The 14,375-nt window shown below is 44.4% G+C and overlaps 1 protein-coding gene across 3 annotated transcripts in view; it reads left to right on the top strand.

The window, feature by feature from the left end:
- The first annotated feature begins 4,651 nt into the window (after nucleotides 1-4,651).
- Nucleotides 4,652-14,375, top strand: part of pla2g4f.1 (phospholipase A2, group IVF, tandem duplicate 1) — a 31,995-nt gene continuing 22,271 nt past the window's right edge. For all 3 annotated transcript variants that reach the window (XM_052081030.1, XM_052081028.1, XM_052081027.1), the window contains exons 1-4: nucleotides 4,652-4,870; nucleotides 11,075-11,147; nucleotides 11,330-11,460; nucleotides 12,671-12,799. In XM_052081030.1, the coding sequence (XP_051936990.1) occupies nucleotides 4,862-4,870; nucleotides 11,075-11,147; nucleotides 11,330-11,460; nucleotides 12,671-12,799 (342 nt within the window). In that variant the 5' untranslated portion in view covers nucleotides 4,652-4,861. The remainder of the gene's footprint in view (nucleotides 4,871-11,074; nucleotides 11,148-11,329; nucleotides 11,461-12,670; nucleotides 12,800-14,375) is intronic.

Here is a 14,375-nt window from a genome sequence, read left to right as displayed (position 1 = left end):
TCGGGAGTACAGGGGACTGACGAAGGACTTTGTGGACTGGTGCCTCCAGATCAACCCTAGGAAAACTAAGGAGTTGGTTGTGGATTTCTGCAGGAAAGAGTCCTCACCAGCACCGATGAACATCCAGGGTATGGACATAGAGAGGGTGACCTCCTACAAGTACCTAGGTGTTCTTCTGAACAACAAACCTGACTGGTCTACAAACACGGACACCCTGATTAGGAAAGGACAGAGCTGACTCTTCCTATCCAGGAAACTGAGGTCTTTTGGGGTTCAGGGGTCGCTCCTTAAGACTTTCTATAACTCGGTGGTGGCCTCGGCCATCCATTATGGCATTGTCTGCTGGTCAGGCAGCATCTTAGCACGGGACAGAAAGAGACTGGAGTGATTGGTCAGGAAGGCCAGTTCTGTCCTGGGCTGCTCCCTTGACACTCTGGAGGAGCAACAGAAGGATGCTAACTAAGCTAAAAGCTATGATGGCCAGTCCCTCCCACCACCTCCAGCCCGCCATGACAGCACTAGGTAGCTCCTTCAGCCAGAGACTCTTACACCCGCGCTGCAAGAAGGAGAGATACCAACGGTGTTTGTTTGTTTTTTCTTCTTTCTTCTTTCTACCCACATTCTTGCTGCTGGAGGCTGTACATTTCCCCAGTGTGGGACAAATAAAGATATCTTATCTTATCTTATCTTATCTTATCATATCTTATCTTATCTTATTAATACAGTACTTCATTCATGGAACATCAAGTCTTTATTCTTTCAAAATGAAGTTTTCGTCCTTCGTTTTGCGATATAGCGCGTATGCTGTTCGCGGTCACAGGCAACTGTTGCTTATGTAAGCTTATGTTATATTATTGATTATTATCATTTTATATTTGATCATTCTATTCATCTGTTCTAGTTACCTAAATGATATTATGTTTAATAATTGTTGAAGTATTTTTATGTTGCTTGAGTCTGATTGATGGAAGAGAAGCAGGAAGTGTTTTCGTTACCAGAAGGAGTTGTGTCTCGAACGTGCCGCCCCACGCCCTTTAAAAAAAAAAAAACTGCATTTAAAGGATTCAATCTCTCCTTTTGCTGTTCGTAAAGTAGAGCTGTCCACTAAAAACAACGACCCCCTCAATTTACACTTATCCCAGCTGACATAGGGGGAAAGGCAGAATCCACCCTTGATTGGTCGCCCGTCAAACAAAGGGAACACGGAGAGACAGACAAATATTCACTCTCACATTCAAACCATCACCGAGTCACAATGGCCGTACGGAAGCCGTGCGAGTGATAACACTGTCATCTGACTTTGGCTTGTAAATTCGAACAAACACGCACACACCTCTCTTTTACAGTGCGGCCAAAATACTGCTTTGTATTCAACCAGTGCTTTCGTCACAAAATAAATGAAACGGTAAAAAAATGATCCCAAACACAAAGTCACGATGACGGATTTTTTGGAGCAAATTTTTCCATTTTTTCCCCCTCACGTCTGACACAATGAAGACGTGGCAAGTACCACAATTTTAACCTAAAACAAAAAAAAGTAGATTCACTCTGGATTAACTGGACATTTTAACTCTTTCACCACGTGTTTTTATTGCATTTTAGACACGTGATTTAAAAATGACAACGGTTGAGCTGATCTGTTTTTGAATTGACTTTTTTTTTTTTTACTCTTCCAACATATAATTAAATGTCTATTTAAATAAATTTGCTGTTTAATACAGAATGGCATTTGAAGGGTCATTCCTGTTCAAAACAATGTAATCAATGTGCTGGAATAGAGAATCAGTATGACCCTGAGGTTAAACGGTTCAGAAATTACATGGATGGATTAAAATACAAAGGCTTTGGAGCCCTCATGTGGCCAAAGCAGTTTATCTCGTTTCACAGTGTACAGTCAAGTACTGTACAGGTATTTCAGTCAATGCATCAAAGCCATTTAGAAAGTTTTAGAATTGTGTTTGATTGTGAAATTGAATATGAGATTGATTTATTTGTCAAAAAATATATATAGCTGCGGTTATGTTTGAAATGCAGAGTTGCCAATGCCTCACTTCATAACAATTCGTCTGAATTTCCATGGTTTTTTCCCCCCCACATTTTGTCAATAACATTAGCGCTCGACAGTTACTATGGCATATTATGTCATTGGATAAAAATAATTATGCATGGTGTTCCATTTGACAAGATAATTATTACCTTACAAGCACAATTGTTATTTAATATTGACATTCAAATGAAAATAATAGGCGGCACAGTGATGGACTGGTTAGCACATCCGCCTCACAGTGCAGAGGTGCAGGGTACAATTCCGGCTCTGGCCTTCCTGTGTGTAGCTTTCATGTTCAGTCCGTTGCTGTCTGGGGTTTCTCCCGGTACTCCGGTTTCCTCCCACATTCCAAAAAATGCATTGCAGGTGAATGGAACACTCTAAATTGGAACTCCAAATGTAATATTAGAAAACCCAGAAGTCGTATTACTGTAAATTACATGATGTATCCCCTCTGAGAGGTAAGAATTAAATCAGGAAAGATTTGAGCCTGAAATACCAACACACGTCCTGAGACGTTCTAATGGTATGTTATGTATGTTATAAAGATGATTCTGATGACTGACTGTGTCAATGGCAGTGGTAAGATCGAGTAATAATAATATTGATGAGGTGGTGAAATCCATAGTGAGGAGAAAATCACTGGTCACTTTAGCAAAGGCCTTTTCAGTAGAAAGATGGGCCTTAAAAAATGAATGAAAAGTTTCAAATCAATTTTTAGCGGCCATGTAACCATTAAGCTGCTGCGCTATGACTTTTTTAAAAAAATGTTCACAATAAATGGGAGATTTGGAAACAGACCTAAAGTTACAAAAACTCTCTGGGTCAAGGTTTGGTCGCTTAAGAAGGAGTCGAATAACAGCAGTCTTAAGTGCTGCTGGTATAGTGCCAGAGAATGGTAATAAATGAATAATTGAGATCATAAACAGGACTTTAACGAGTTTGCCAAAAAGCGGGTTGAGCTCGCAAGTTGTCTGTTTTGCCGTACTAACCAGTTTTGTAAGACTTTAAAGAGACGTTTTTAAATAACTTGCACAACAAACAGTAACATGTATAACTGTGTAAATGTACTAACAGATGTGCTTGAACTTGTCAAAAGAAAGAGGATGGAAGTGGATGTGATCACACCTGTCCACTGTTATGATTCAAAATGGCTACCCCAGAGACTTTTGGGGTGGTTTTAACTACTTCCACCATTAGGGGCACTGCACTACACTGTAATGCAGTTTGGGGAGTTTTAACTACATCCACCACTAGGGGCACTACACTGCACTGCACTGTAATGCAAGGGTCCCCAACCGCCGGTCCGCGGACCGATAGCGGTCCGCAGGGCATTTGGTGCCAAGCCGCGCAGAAAGAACTTGCCTTAATTCCGTTTTATTTATTTTGGAATACGAAAGATGTTTTATTTTGAAAAATTACCGGATTCTCCGTTACATCCGTCTGTGTCACACTTGACACACGTCAAGCCAAGCATCTCCGTCACGTGACTGATTACACTAAAAACAAAACGCCGGAGCTCGCAAAATGAGTAAAAAAAACTGCTGGAGATCGCAAGTGATGGTGGCCTTAAAAGTACGTTCGAGACAACTGGATTAAAGTAATGGCTGAATACTCTGAGATCGCCACAATAGCGCTGTTGCTATTTCCGACATCCTACCTGTGTGAGGCGGGGGGGTTTCTGCAGCAACGGCGACTAAAACAAAATTATGAACTAGACTGGACATAAACCACACACTTTAGGTGTCATATGTGTGTGTGCATATAATTGTGTGTGCATGTCATTGACTAAATATGTGCTACAACGCGCTCAACTTTTGTTCCGAATCAGCTTCTTATTACTGGTTACAACGCGACTCTCTTCTCATTCATTCCCGCAGCTTCACTGTGCTTTAAGCTGTGGTGACGGTGAGCATCTACAGTGCGGACGCTGGGCTTTGAGAGAGTTCAGTGTAGGTTGTCCCAATGCATTGAACAGAGACAAGTCATTGGATAAATGCTGGTTTTGTCCCGCACACCGGACGCTCAGCGTCTCTGGGAGTCTATGGACAGGGGGCATTTATGGGCTGGGCTGGACGCTCAGCTTTCCTGCATGATGATTGCATGATCTGTGTGAGGCTGAATCTCTTTTTGATTGACAGCGAAATGAGCCAATCACCGATCTTTTGGTGTGGACATCCGTGGGATCTTTCAATTCTCATTCTGTTCTAAGTTGAACTGGAGACTTCTTCTAATCATCTTAGCGACACTCTCTTTGTTGAAAACGACTAGCGACGAATTCATCTTTTATTTCAGGTGGTTTTTATTGTAGTTGCTGTACTTGTAGGATACTAGTTAAGTCCCTGGAAAAGATGCCTTGTTGGTATGACAGGGTCACAGATCATTTTCTTGAAAAGGAACGGAGAGTAGAATTAATGTATAAATAAACGGACACATTTTATGATGTCGGCCAAAATTGAGCTTCCCCTCCTTGACAGATCAGCATCCGCCACTGACTTTGAATATCTATTTCCATGTCCTTTGAGTGACAAGCAATTTAAATTTATCTTGTTCTTTGCCTTGCGCAAGAGTTTGTGGTTTCGCTTTTCCCTGCTCCTTTGTCCGGCGCTTATCGGAAACCTGACAAGTATGTCATGATACTGGAATGTGTTATTTTGCTGGAGGGGAATATTTGATTCTGTGAGACAGCAAACGCTCAGAAACACCCTGTCAGAAACAGCTAAACCTACCTACGTTATTCGCATCGTCAGGCAAGTCCATATGCAGTCGTGTGGAGACGTTTGCATTTAGCTGTCGTGAGCCGTGACATTCCCAATGGCAATGGTAAGTTTATTCATGCACATTAAGGTTGAGCATCCATCCACTATCCAAGCCGCTTATCCTAACACTAATGCTATTTTGACTTGGTTGTAAGTTCATGTCAGTATTCTGTAATTAGATTTTTTGGGGGGGAAATCCGTCCTCTTCTTATTTCATACGACCAGTCAGTCAATTGAATGATTTACCCGTTTGTTATTCCTATATGATTTCGACTTTTCCAAGGCAAATTCGTGCAATTTTCTGTGTATTCGTGTGATAACATACATTTCATACCAATTTTGACTAAATGTGCTTGTATTTGTGCTTAAACTAAAATATACGACACACTCTTTTATACTAGTTATGTGAACTCTGGAACTCACTTCCACCCATCACCATATTGACGCTCTTCCCACATTCAAATCCTATCTCAAAACCCACCTATTCAAAATCGCTTACTCAATTTAAATGAATCTCTTCTTTTATTATTTATAATTTTATCGGTGGTTTTATTGTTTTTTTTCTTGATTGTAAAGTGTTCTTGAGTGTTTTGAAAGGTGTTTATGAATAAAATGTTTTATTAATAATACATTAAAATGCACATTTTAGTCCAGTAGTGAATGCATAGTAAGCCATTTGCCAGGATGAGCAACAGCCCGAAGCGGAGGCATGCGATGCACTTTTGCAGCCTGTTAACTATTGTAGCTCACGTGTACCATTTTAAAATACTTTTCTCAGCCCTCCAGATTCCCATTCTTTGACTGTGCCCTCGATGAATTGTACATGGAACAAACTGAATGAGAATAATGATAATGATGAAAGATATAGCGCAGCAAACTCTGATCACAAGCTGCAATTTACGGAGCCCCTAAGGCACAGTGTCAAGTCAAGGCCCGGGGGCCAGATCTGGCCCGCCACTTCCTTTTGTCTGGCCCGCGAAAGCAAACCAAGCATGTGAAGTTCCATGATGCTTGCTAAAGTCTGGACCAAATTTTCAAATTGTCATTTGTAATCCACAATAACAGTCATTATTCTTGATTTCTGGTTTTAAAACTAGTTATCCATCAATTTGTTGTGCGCTGTGTATGTATTATGTGGAGGGGATTAAACATTTATATGAAAACAAGGCATTAAAAAAAGTCCATCCATCCATCCATCATCTACCGCTTATCCGGGGCCGGGTCGCGGGGGCAACAGCTTTAGCAGGGAAGCCCAGACTTCCCTCTCGCTAACTACTTCTTCCAGCTCTCCCCGGGGCATCCCGAGTCGTTCCCAGGCAAGCTGGGTGACATAGTCTCTCCAGCGTGTCCTGGGTCTTCCTCGGGGTCTCCTCCCGGTGGGACATGACCGGAACACCTCACCGGGGAGGCGCTCAGGGGGCATCCGAATCAGATGCCCAAGCCACCTCATCTGGCTCCTCTCGATGTGGAGGAGAAGCGGCTCGACTCTGAGCCCGTCCCGGAAGACCGAGCTTTTCACCTTATCTCTAAGGGAGAGCCCGGACACCCTCCGGAGAAAACTCATTTCGGCCGCTTGTATCCGGGATCTCGTTCTTTCGGTCACGACCCATAGCTCGTGACCGTAGGTGAGGGTTGGGACGTAGATCGACCGGTAAATTGAGAGCTTCGCCCTTTGGCTCCGCTCCTTCTTCACCACGACAGACCGATACAACGTCCGCATCACAGCAGACGCTGCACCAATCCGCCTGTCGATCTCCCGCTCCCTCCTACCCTCACTCGTGAACAAGACCCCAAGATACTTGAACTCCTCCACTTGGGGTAAGATCTCCTCCCCTTTTCCGACTGAGGACCATGGTTTCAGATTTGGAGGTGCTGATTCTCATCCCAACCGCTTCACACTCGGCTGCGAAACGCTCCAGTGAGAGTTGGAGAGCCCCGTTTGAAGGAGCCAACAGCACCACATCATCTGCAAAAAGCAGGGATGCAATACTGAGGCCCCCAAAACGGACCCCCTCAACGCTTCGGCTGCGCCTAGAAATTCTGTCAATAAAGGTTATGAACAGAATCGGCGACAAAGGGCAGCCTTGGCGGAGTCCTACGCCCACTGGAAACGATTCCGACTTACTGCCGGCAATGCGAACCAAACTCTGACATCGGTGGTATAGTGACCGAACAGCCCGTATCAGGGGGTTCGGTACCCCATACTCACGAAGCACCCTCCACAGAACTCCCCGAGGGACACGGTCAAACGCCTTCTCCAAGTCCACAAAACACATGTAGACTGTTTGGGCGAATTCCCACATACCCTCAAGGACCCTGCTAAGGGTGTAGAGCCTTAGCAGGGACAAAAACCGGGACAAAAACCACACTGCTCCTCCTCAATCTGAGGCTCGACTTCCTGACGGACCCTCCTCTCCAGCACTCCTGAATAGACCTTACCAGGGAGGCTGAGGAGTGTGATCCCTCTGTGGTTGGAACACACCCTCCGGTCCCCCTTTTTAAAAAGAGGGACTACCACCCCGGTCTGCCAATCAAGAGGCACTCTCCCTGTTGACCACGCGATGTTGCAGAGGCGTGTCAACCAGGACAGCCCCACAACATCCAGAGCCTTGAGGAACTCCGGGCGGATCTCATCCACCCCTGGGGCCTTGCCACCGAGGAGCTTTTTAACCACATCGGTGACTTCAACCACAGAGATAGGAAAGCCCACCCCAGAGTCCCCAGGCTCTGCTTCCTCCAAGGAAGGCGTGTTGGTGGAGTTGAGGAGGTCTTCGAAGTACTCTGCCCACCGGTTCACAACGTCCCGAGTCGAAGTCAGCAGCGCCCCATCCCCGCTGTACACAGTGTTAGTGGTTCACTGCTTGCCCCTCCTGAGACGTCGGATGGTGAACCAGAATTTCCTCGAAGCCGTCCGGAAGTCGGCTTCCATGGCCTCACCGAACTATTCCCACGCTCGGGTTTTTGCCTCGGCGACCACCGAAGCCGCGGTCCGCTTGGCCAGTCGGTACCCGTCAGCTGCCTCTGGGGTCCCACAGGCCATAAAGGCTCGATAGGACTCCTTCTTCAGCTTGACGGAATCCCTTACTGCTGGTGTCCACCAGCGAGTACGGGGGTTGCCGCCACGACAGGCACCAACCACCTTACGGCCACAACTCAGATTGGCCGCCTCAACAATAGAGGCACGGAACATGGTCCACTCGGGCTCAATGTCCCCCGCCTCCCCCGGAACATGGGAAAAGCTCTGTCGGAGGTGGGAGTTGAAACTCCTTCTGACAGGGGATTCCGCCAGATGCTCCCAACAAACCCTCACTATACGTTTGGGTCTGCCAGGACGGACCGGCATCTTCCCCCACCATCGGAGCCTACTCACCACCAAGTGGTGATCAGTTGACAGCTCCGCCCCTCTCTTCACCCGAGTGTCCAGAACAGGCGGCCGCAAATCCGATGATACAACTACAAAGTCGATCATCGAATTGCGGCCTAGGGTGTTCTGGTGCCAAGTGCACATATGGACACCCTTTTGCTTGAACAAGGTGTTCGTTATGGACAATCCGTGACGAGCACAGAAGTCCAATAACAAAACACCACTCGGGTTCTGATCGGGGGGGCCGTTCCTCCCAATCACGCCCCTCCAGGTCTCACTGTCATTGCCCTCGTGAGCATTGAAGTCCCCCAGCAGAACAAGGGAGTCCCCAGCAGGAGTACTCTGCAGCACACCCTCCAAGGACTCCAAAAAGGGTGGGTATGCTGAGCTGCTGTTTGGTGCATATGCACAAACAACAGTCAGGACCCGTCCACCCACCCAAAGGGGGAGGGAGGCAACCCTCTCGTCTACCGGTGTGAACCCCAATGTACAGGCACTGAGCCGGGGGGCAATGAGTATGCCCACACCTGCTCTGCGCCTCTCACTGTGAGCAACTCCAGAGTGGAAGAGAGTCCAACCCCTCTCGAGAGAACTGGTACCAAAACCCAGGCTGTGTGTGGAGGCAAGTCCGACTATATCCAGTCGGAAATTCTCTGCCTCACACACCAGCTCGGGCTCCTTCCCTGCCAGAGAGGTGACATTCCATGTCCGAAGAGCTAGCTTCTGCAGCCGAGGATCGGACCGCCAGGGTCCCCGCCTTTGGCTGCCGCCCAGCTCACATTGCACCCGACCCCTTTGGCCCCTCTCATGGGTGGTGAGCCCATGGTAAGGGGGACCCACGTTGCCTCTTCGGGCTGTGCCCGGCCAGGCCCCATGGGTGTAGGCCCGGCCACCAGGCGCCTGCCAACGAGCCCCACCTCCAGGCCTGGCTCCAGAGGGGGGCCCCGGTGATCCGCGTCCGGGCAAGGGAAAGCTAGATCCATTTATTGTATTCATCGTTAGGGTCTTTGAGCCGTGCTTTGTCTGGCCCCTCACCTAGAACCTGTTTGCCATGGGTGACCCTGCCAGGGGCATAAAGCCCCAGACAACTTAGCTTCTAGGATCATTGGGACACACAAACCCCTCCACCACGGTAAGATGACGACTCACGGAGGGGATTTTCTCCGGGTGCTCCGGTTTCCTCCCACATTCCAAAAACATGCGTGGCAGGCTGATTGAACACTCTAAATTGTCCCTAGGTGTGAGTGTGAGTGCGAATGGTTGTTCGTCTCTGTGTGCCCTGCGATTGGCTGGCAACCAATTCAGGGTGCCCCCCGCCTACTGCCCGAAGACAGCTGGGATAGGTTCCAGCACCCCCCGCGACCCTAGTGAGGATCAAGCGGCTCGGAAGATGAATGAATTAAAAAAAGTGTCCCCTTACAAAAAGTTTGCATGATCTCGCAATCTTGCAAGGAAAACTTCGCAAACTACGCAAAGTTATTTTTTTTCTCCAAGTCCCCTTAGAGCTCCGTAGCAATTGCAGACTGCTGAGTGCTAACAACTTCTGGTGACGCAGTCACGCAACACCATAGGTTATAGATGACCTGCTTTATTTTATTTTATTTATTTAATACTTTTTGTAAAAGTGAGACTGATAGGATGACAGGATGATAGGGTGCAGTATGCATTTGGTATAATAAATAGTGTAGTGATTTTTTCATTAATCAATATATATCGTTGTATTAATGATTATTGTGTTTAAAGTTTGTTTATTGCATAAATGCTTGAATAACATGTTTTTACTGAAACTCTTGAGACACACCCTGTTGTTGCCGAAAACTCATGATTAGAAGCAGAAGTACATCTGCTGATAGTATGTGGGAAAAGTAAAAAACAGGATGTTCTCATAAGATATGCCACTTGGTTACACAACAAAAGTAATGTGGCTGGGGGGAAGTGAGAATGGCCACTCATCCCCTCCCTAGCACACATTGTAGAATAAAAGGAGGAGGACCGAGATCATTCGGTAGAGTCTGCTGTGGGTAGCGTACGGACGCCCAGCTCGTATTGAAGCTCACTCTGCTGAGGGTGTTGGCTCTCCATCCTACTGGCATACGGTAAGAGTATATCTTTAGCTTCATACAACTTGTTTGAACTGTGTTATCATTTCTGTGTGGGACCAATAAAGTGCCTATTGTTGGTAGCCAGAAGTGTCTTGTCGTTATTTCTGAGTGCCTATCTCCGACGATCTTTTATAAAACTTGATATTCATTCAAATTGAGTATCAGAAGTGTTTCAAAACAGCATTAATATAAAAATATATTACTAACATACACAGAGAAACACAAATGGACCATTCAGAGACCTACCAGTCGATTACGATCAACGTAATGGGTATCCCTGCTGTAGAATATAGGCCTTTTATTAAATATGTACTTTCTAATAGGAGCAATTATTGCTGGTGGGTAGTTAATGATAGTATATTTTTTCAGTCATCATGCATGTTAAAAATGGATGGCTGGTTGGGTGGATAAACACACACTTTAACTGCTGGTACAGTATTTTATTTTGCGTTGCTGTTTGGGTAGTTTTACTGTACATAAAGTAATAAATTGGAACGCTACTTCAACCATTTCAGCTAATAATAGTACACATTTTCTACAAAGCCTAACAGGACCGTTAGGCCCACTGATAGAACTGCTTTGCATATACAGATAGAATGCTTGAAAAAAAATCCACATCACACGTTTCATTTTGCTGTCTGACGACTGCCAACACACCTTAATTGTGTTTAATGTATACTCTGCTGTAACCGTGATAAATAACACTACATCAATCCAAGGACTGCTTTAAATTCTCGTGACATGGATCATTATCCATCCAGCTTTCCTATATTTTCTCCTTTTTTTTGGTGTGATTTTACAGAAAAGATCCTGCTCCTCCTGGACACTGACTGTCACCATATTGAGGGCAGAAAACATTCGCTCAACAGACTTTTGTATGTGAGAATATCATTTTATTCTGAACAATGTTTTATTTGTCTTATATTTTGGAAGGTTTCTTTTTAATGTTATGTCTGTGAATGTTTGTTTTTATGCTAAATTGTCATGAAGTGAGATTTTACTTCCCAGAAACTCAAGCATGTTGCTCATAACTATTTATGTTTGTATTCCATTCCAGATTCTGAGAATGATTGCTATGTTACCCTGACTTTTCCACCTGCAATTGTTTTTAAGACAAGTACTGTGAGCAACAGCAAAAACCCAGAGTGGAACCAACCTTTTGATTTCAAGATCTACAGTCATCTCCAGGTGTGAACTTTAAGATTAAGTAATAAAGTAATTAAGTAATTGAAACATCAATTATATCGTAATTTTATTTGAATTATATAATTGCCAAGAAGATGCTTTTTTTTTCAATCTGTTGCATATTGTCCCTGTCAAGCGGAAACTTCCCATGTGAATATTTGGTCACCCTCAGTTATTTTTCCACATATCTACAACTGGCCAATCCCCACACGGTCCTGTTATTGTTATTTAGATTATTGATGTATTTATTTTTACAATAATTGATAAGACAAACAACCATTCCCACCATCACTGAGTGAGAACTGATCCCACGCTGCCTGCTCGCAAGTCAGGCGAGCGTACCACTACACCATCAGCAACCTGCTTGTATTTGTCCATTCAATTACCTGATCCGCTTATCCTCACGGGGGTCGCGGGCATGCTGGAGGCTATCCCATCGGGCAGTCGGCAAGGTACACCCTGAACTGGTTGCCAGCCAATCACAGGCTTGTATTTGTGGTTTAGTTTCTTTTTTTTAAATTGTTTTGGTCATGACCCACATCTTGGGAACGTAGCTTGACCAGTAAATCAATGGATTTGCCTAATGGCTCAGTTCCTTCTTCACCATGACAGACCGAAACAAGAGTCTGTCTGCATCATTGCACTAATCATCCGATCGATATCCGCTCTATTCTCCCCTCACTTGTGGACAAGACCCCAAGATGTTTGAACTCCTCCTCTTGAGGAAGGAGCTCAATCCCGATGTGCAAAGGACACTCTATCCATTTCTGGCTGAGGACCACAGCCTCAGATTAGTGGTGCTGATTCTCATCCCAGCTGCTTGACACGCAAACCGGAGATGGCAGTTTGATGACGGCAACAGAACGACCTCATCTGCAAAAAATAGAGACTCAACACTGAGCCCTTGTGAAAACAGCGTCCAATATTTTATTTTATTTTTTATTTTTACTGGCGGTCATTTGAGCCATGCCTTGTCAGGTCCCTCTACTCAGACCTGTTTGCCCTAGATGAATCTACCAGGGGCATAAAGACTCCATTATTGGGAAACACAATCCCCCCACAACGATAAAGTGGCTCAAGGATAAGGAAGCACATTTTAATACATGTAGTACAACTATAACTTCAGTATGTGTGTGCCTAATAACTCTAAAAGTCTTGAATGTTTTACTGACATAAACTCGACCTAACAATTAATATTGTGCTGTGTTCCCAGACTACTCTGCAGATACATCTGTATGATGAGGACCCAATTTATGACGAGGTGATTCAAAAAATCATGTTTGATATCAGCACTCTGAAAGTGGGGGAAAAGGAAATCAAGGAATTTGCCATTCAACACAAGGTACAGTAAATAGGCAACCGTTATCCATAATTATCGCAATATGTACTAATAAATATTCCAAAAATTATTGCAAGTTGGATTTCAACTTGACACTTTAACTCAGTGTACCAATGCATTTTTGCTTGTCGACGGTAAGAAATCTCCAAGTCGCCACCTTTAGGGAAAGCGAACAATACAATATGCTAGTAGAATGGACCATGCTCTTGTTCCAAATAGCTCTTTGTAGCATACTCAGAGGTCTAGTCAATGGCCAGTTCTCAATGTGATTTTCTGAAGGTGCTGAGGCAAGGGCGTCACTAAACTGGGTGGTGGTGATGTTTGGTGGGGGAGGGAGGATCTTCAGACACTGGGAGACGCTCAGGATGTGAACGAAAATAACAGAGCACAAATTTCACAAACAGCTAAATAAAATCCAGTCTGTTTACTGATTACAGTCATACATGAATAAGCTCTGCTCCGTTTATGCGTGAAGTCCACTCGATATACCTCTTTATGTAAACATCCAGTGTCTTCAAAATGAATTTCAGACTAACTAGCGAACAAATTAGCAAAGGAGTATATTGCTAATTGTCACTCGCAGCAGTGATGCGGCAGCTTTAAAATTGGCTGAGTCTTTCCTCTGTGTTAAGGAGTGTGAGCATGTAGGAGTGCATGAATGTTCCCTCAAATTTTCCATGTGTCTGAGTATTTACACAAACACCCTGTCCATTCCTTGTACCATGGTGAGTAATGATAATCATAATTCATTAAATCATAATTAGCTGTACGATTTAGAGACAGTATGTTACAAAAAATTCAAACCACGTATATATCAAAAGAGAGGATATCATTGCATCGAGATTGGTACCATGAATAAAATGAGCCCATGTTTGTAAGAATGAATGAAGCATGAATGATTTTATGCTACGGTACTTTTTATGGAATGAATCGCCCCAGATTCATTTGTCTAGAAATAAATGTAAATGGGAATTTTGTGATAATCATGACTTTTAAGAAATGATGGCTTCAATATTTGATATTTCTTCATCCAAAATATATGATGTGAAGTGTGTCAACAATCAACATATGTGAGTATAAAAATGGTTGAAACCAAATAATCTTCAAGAAGGGTTCTGAGAAGTTTCACTTAAACTAGCCCACGACACAACGAGCATTTTCCCAAATTCACACGATTTAATTTAGATGATGCTCTACGCTCATATTCAGATGTAACCGATTTAAAAAGCAGCACAACGTGGCCTACGTTACACTTCATCAATGCGTCGCGGTAGCGTGTGTTGAGAACACCCCTCCTGTTGCAGGAATGGTATATTCTTGCAGGAACGTAAGGCGGATGTATGTACACTAACAGAGTTGTCGGATATAGTAATGAAGATTCAATATAGGTGTCTTCTGTATGAATCTAAACAGTATGCTTCAGTTATGCAGGTATTCTCACTCACCGATCGGTTATTAGCGGATTGGTGCAGTGACGAGTGGACGAACGCTCTTCAACGGTCTCCAATTGACGTGTCATATAAAACACGCAACTATTTGTATTCATTTTCAACCTGTTTGAGGTTTTTTTTAAATATCC

Source organism: Hippocampus zosterae, chromosome 11, assembly GCF_025434085.1.
Source record: "Hippocampus zosterae strain Florida chromosome 11, ASM2543408v3, whole genome shotgun sequence".
NCBI classification, from domain to species: Eukaryota; Metazoa; Chordata; class Actinopteri; order Syngnathiformes; family Syngnathidae; genus Hippocampus; species Hippocampus zosterae.
The sequence above is the reverse complement of the archived record's forward strand: the minus strand, read 5'-3'. Positions and strand labels throughout refer to the sequence as shown.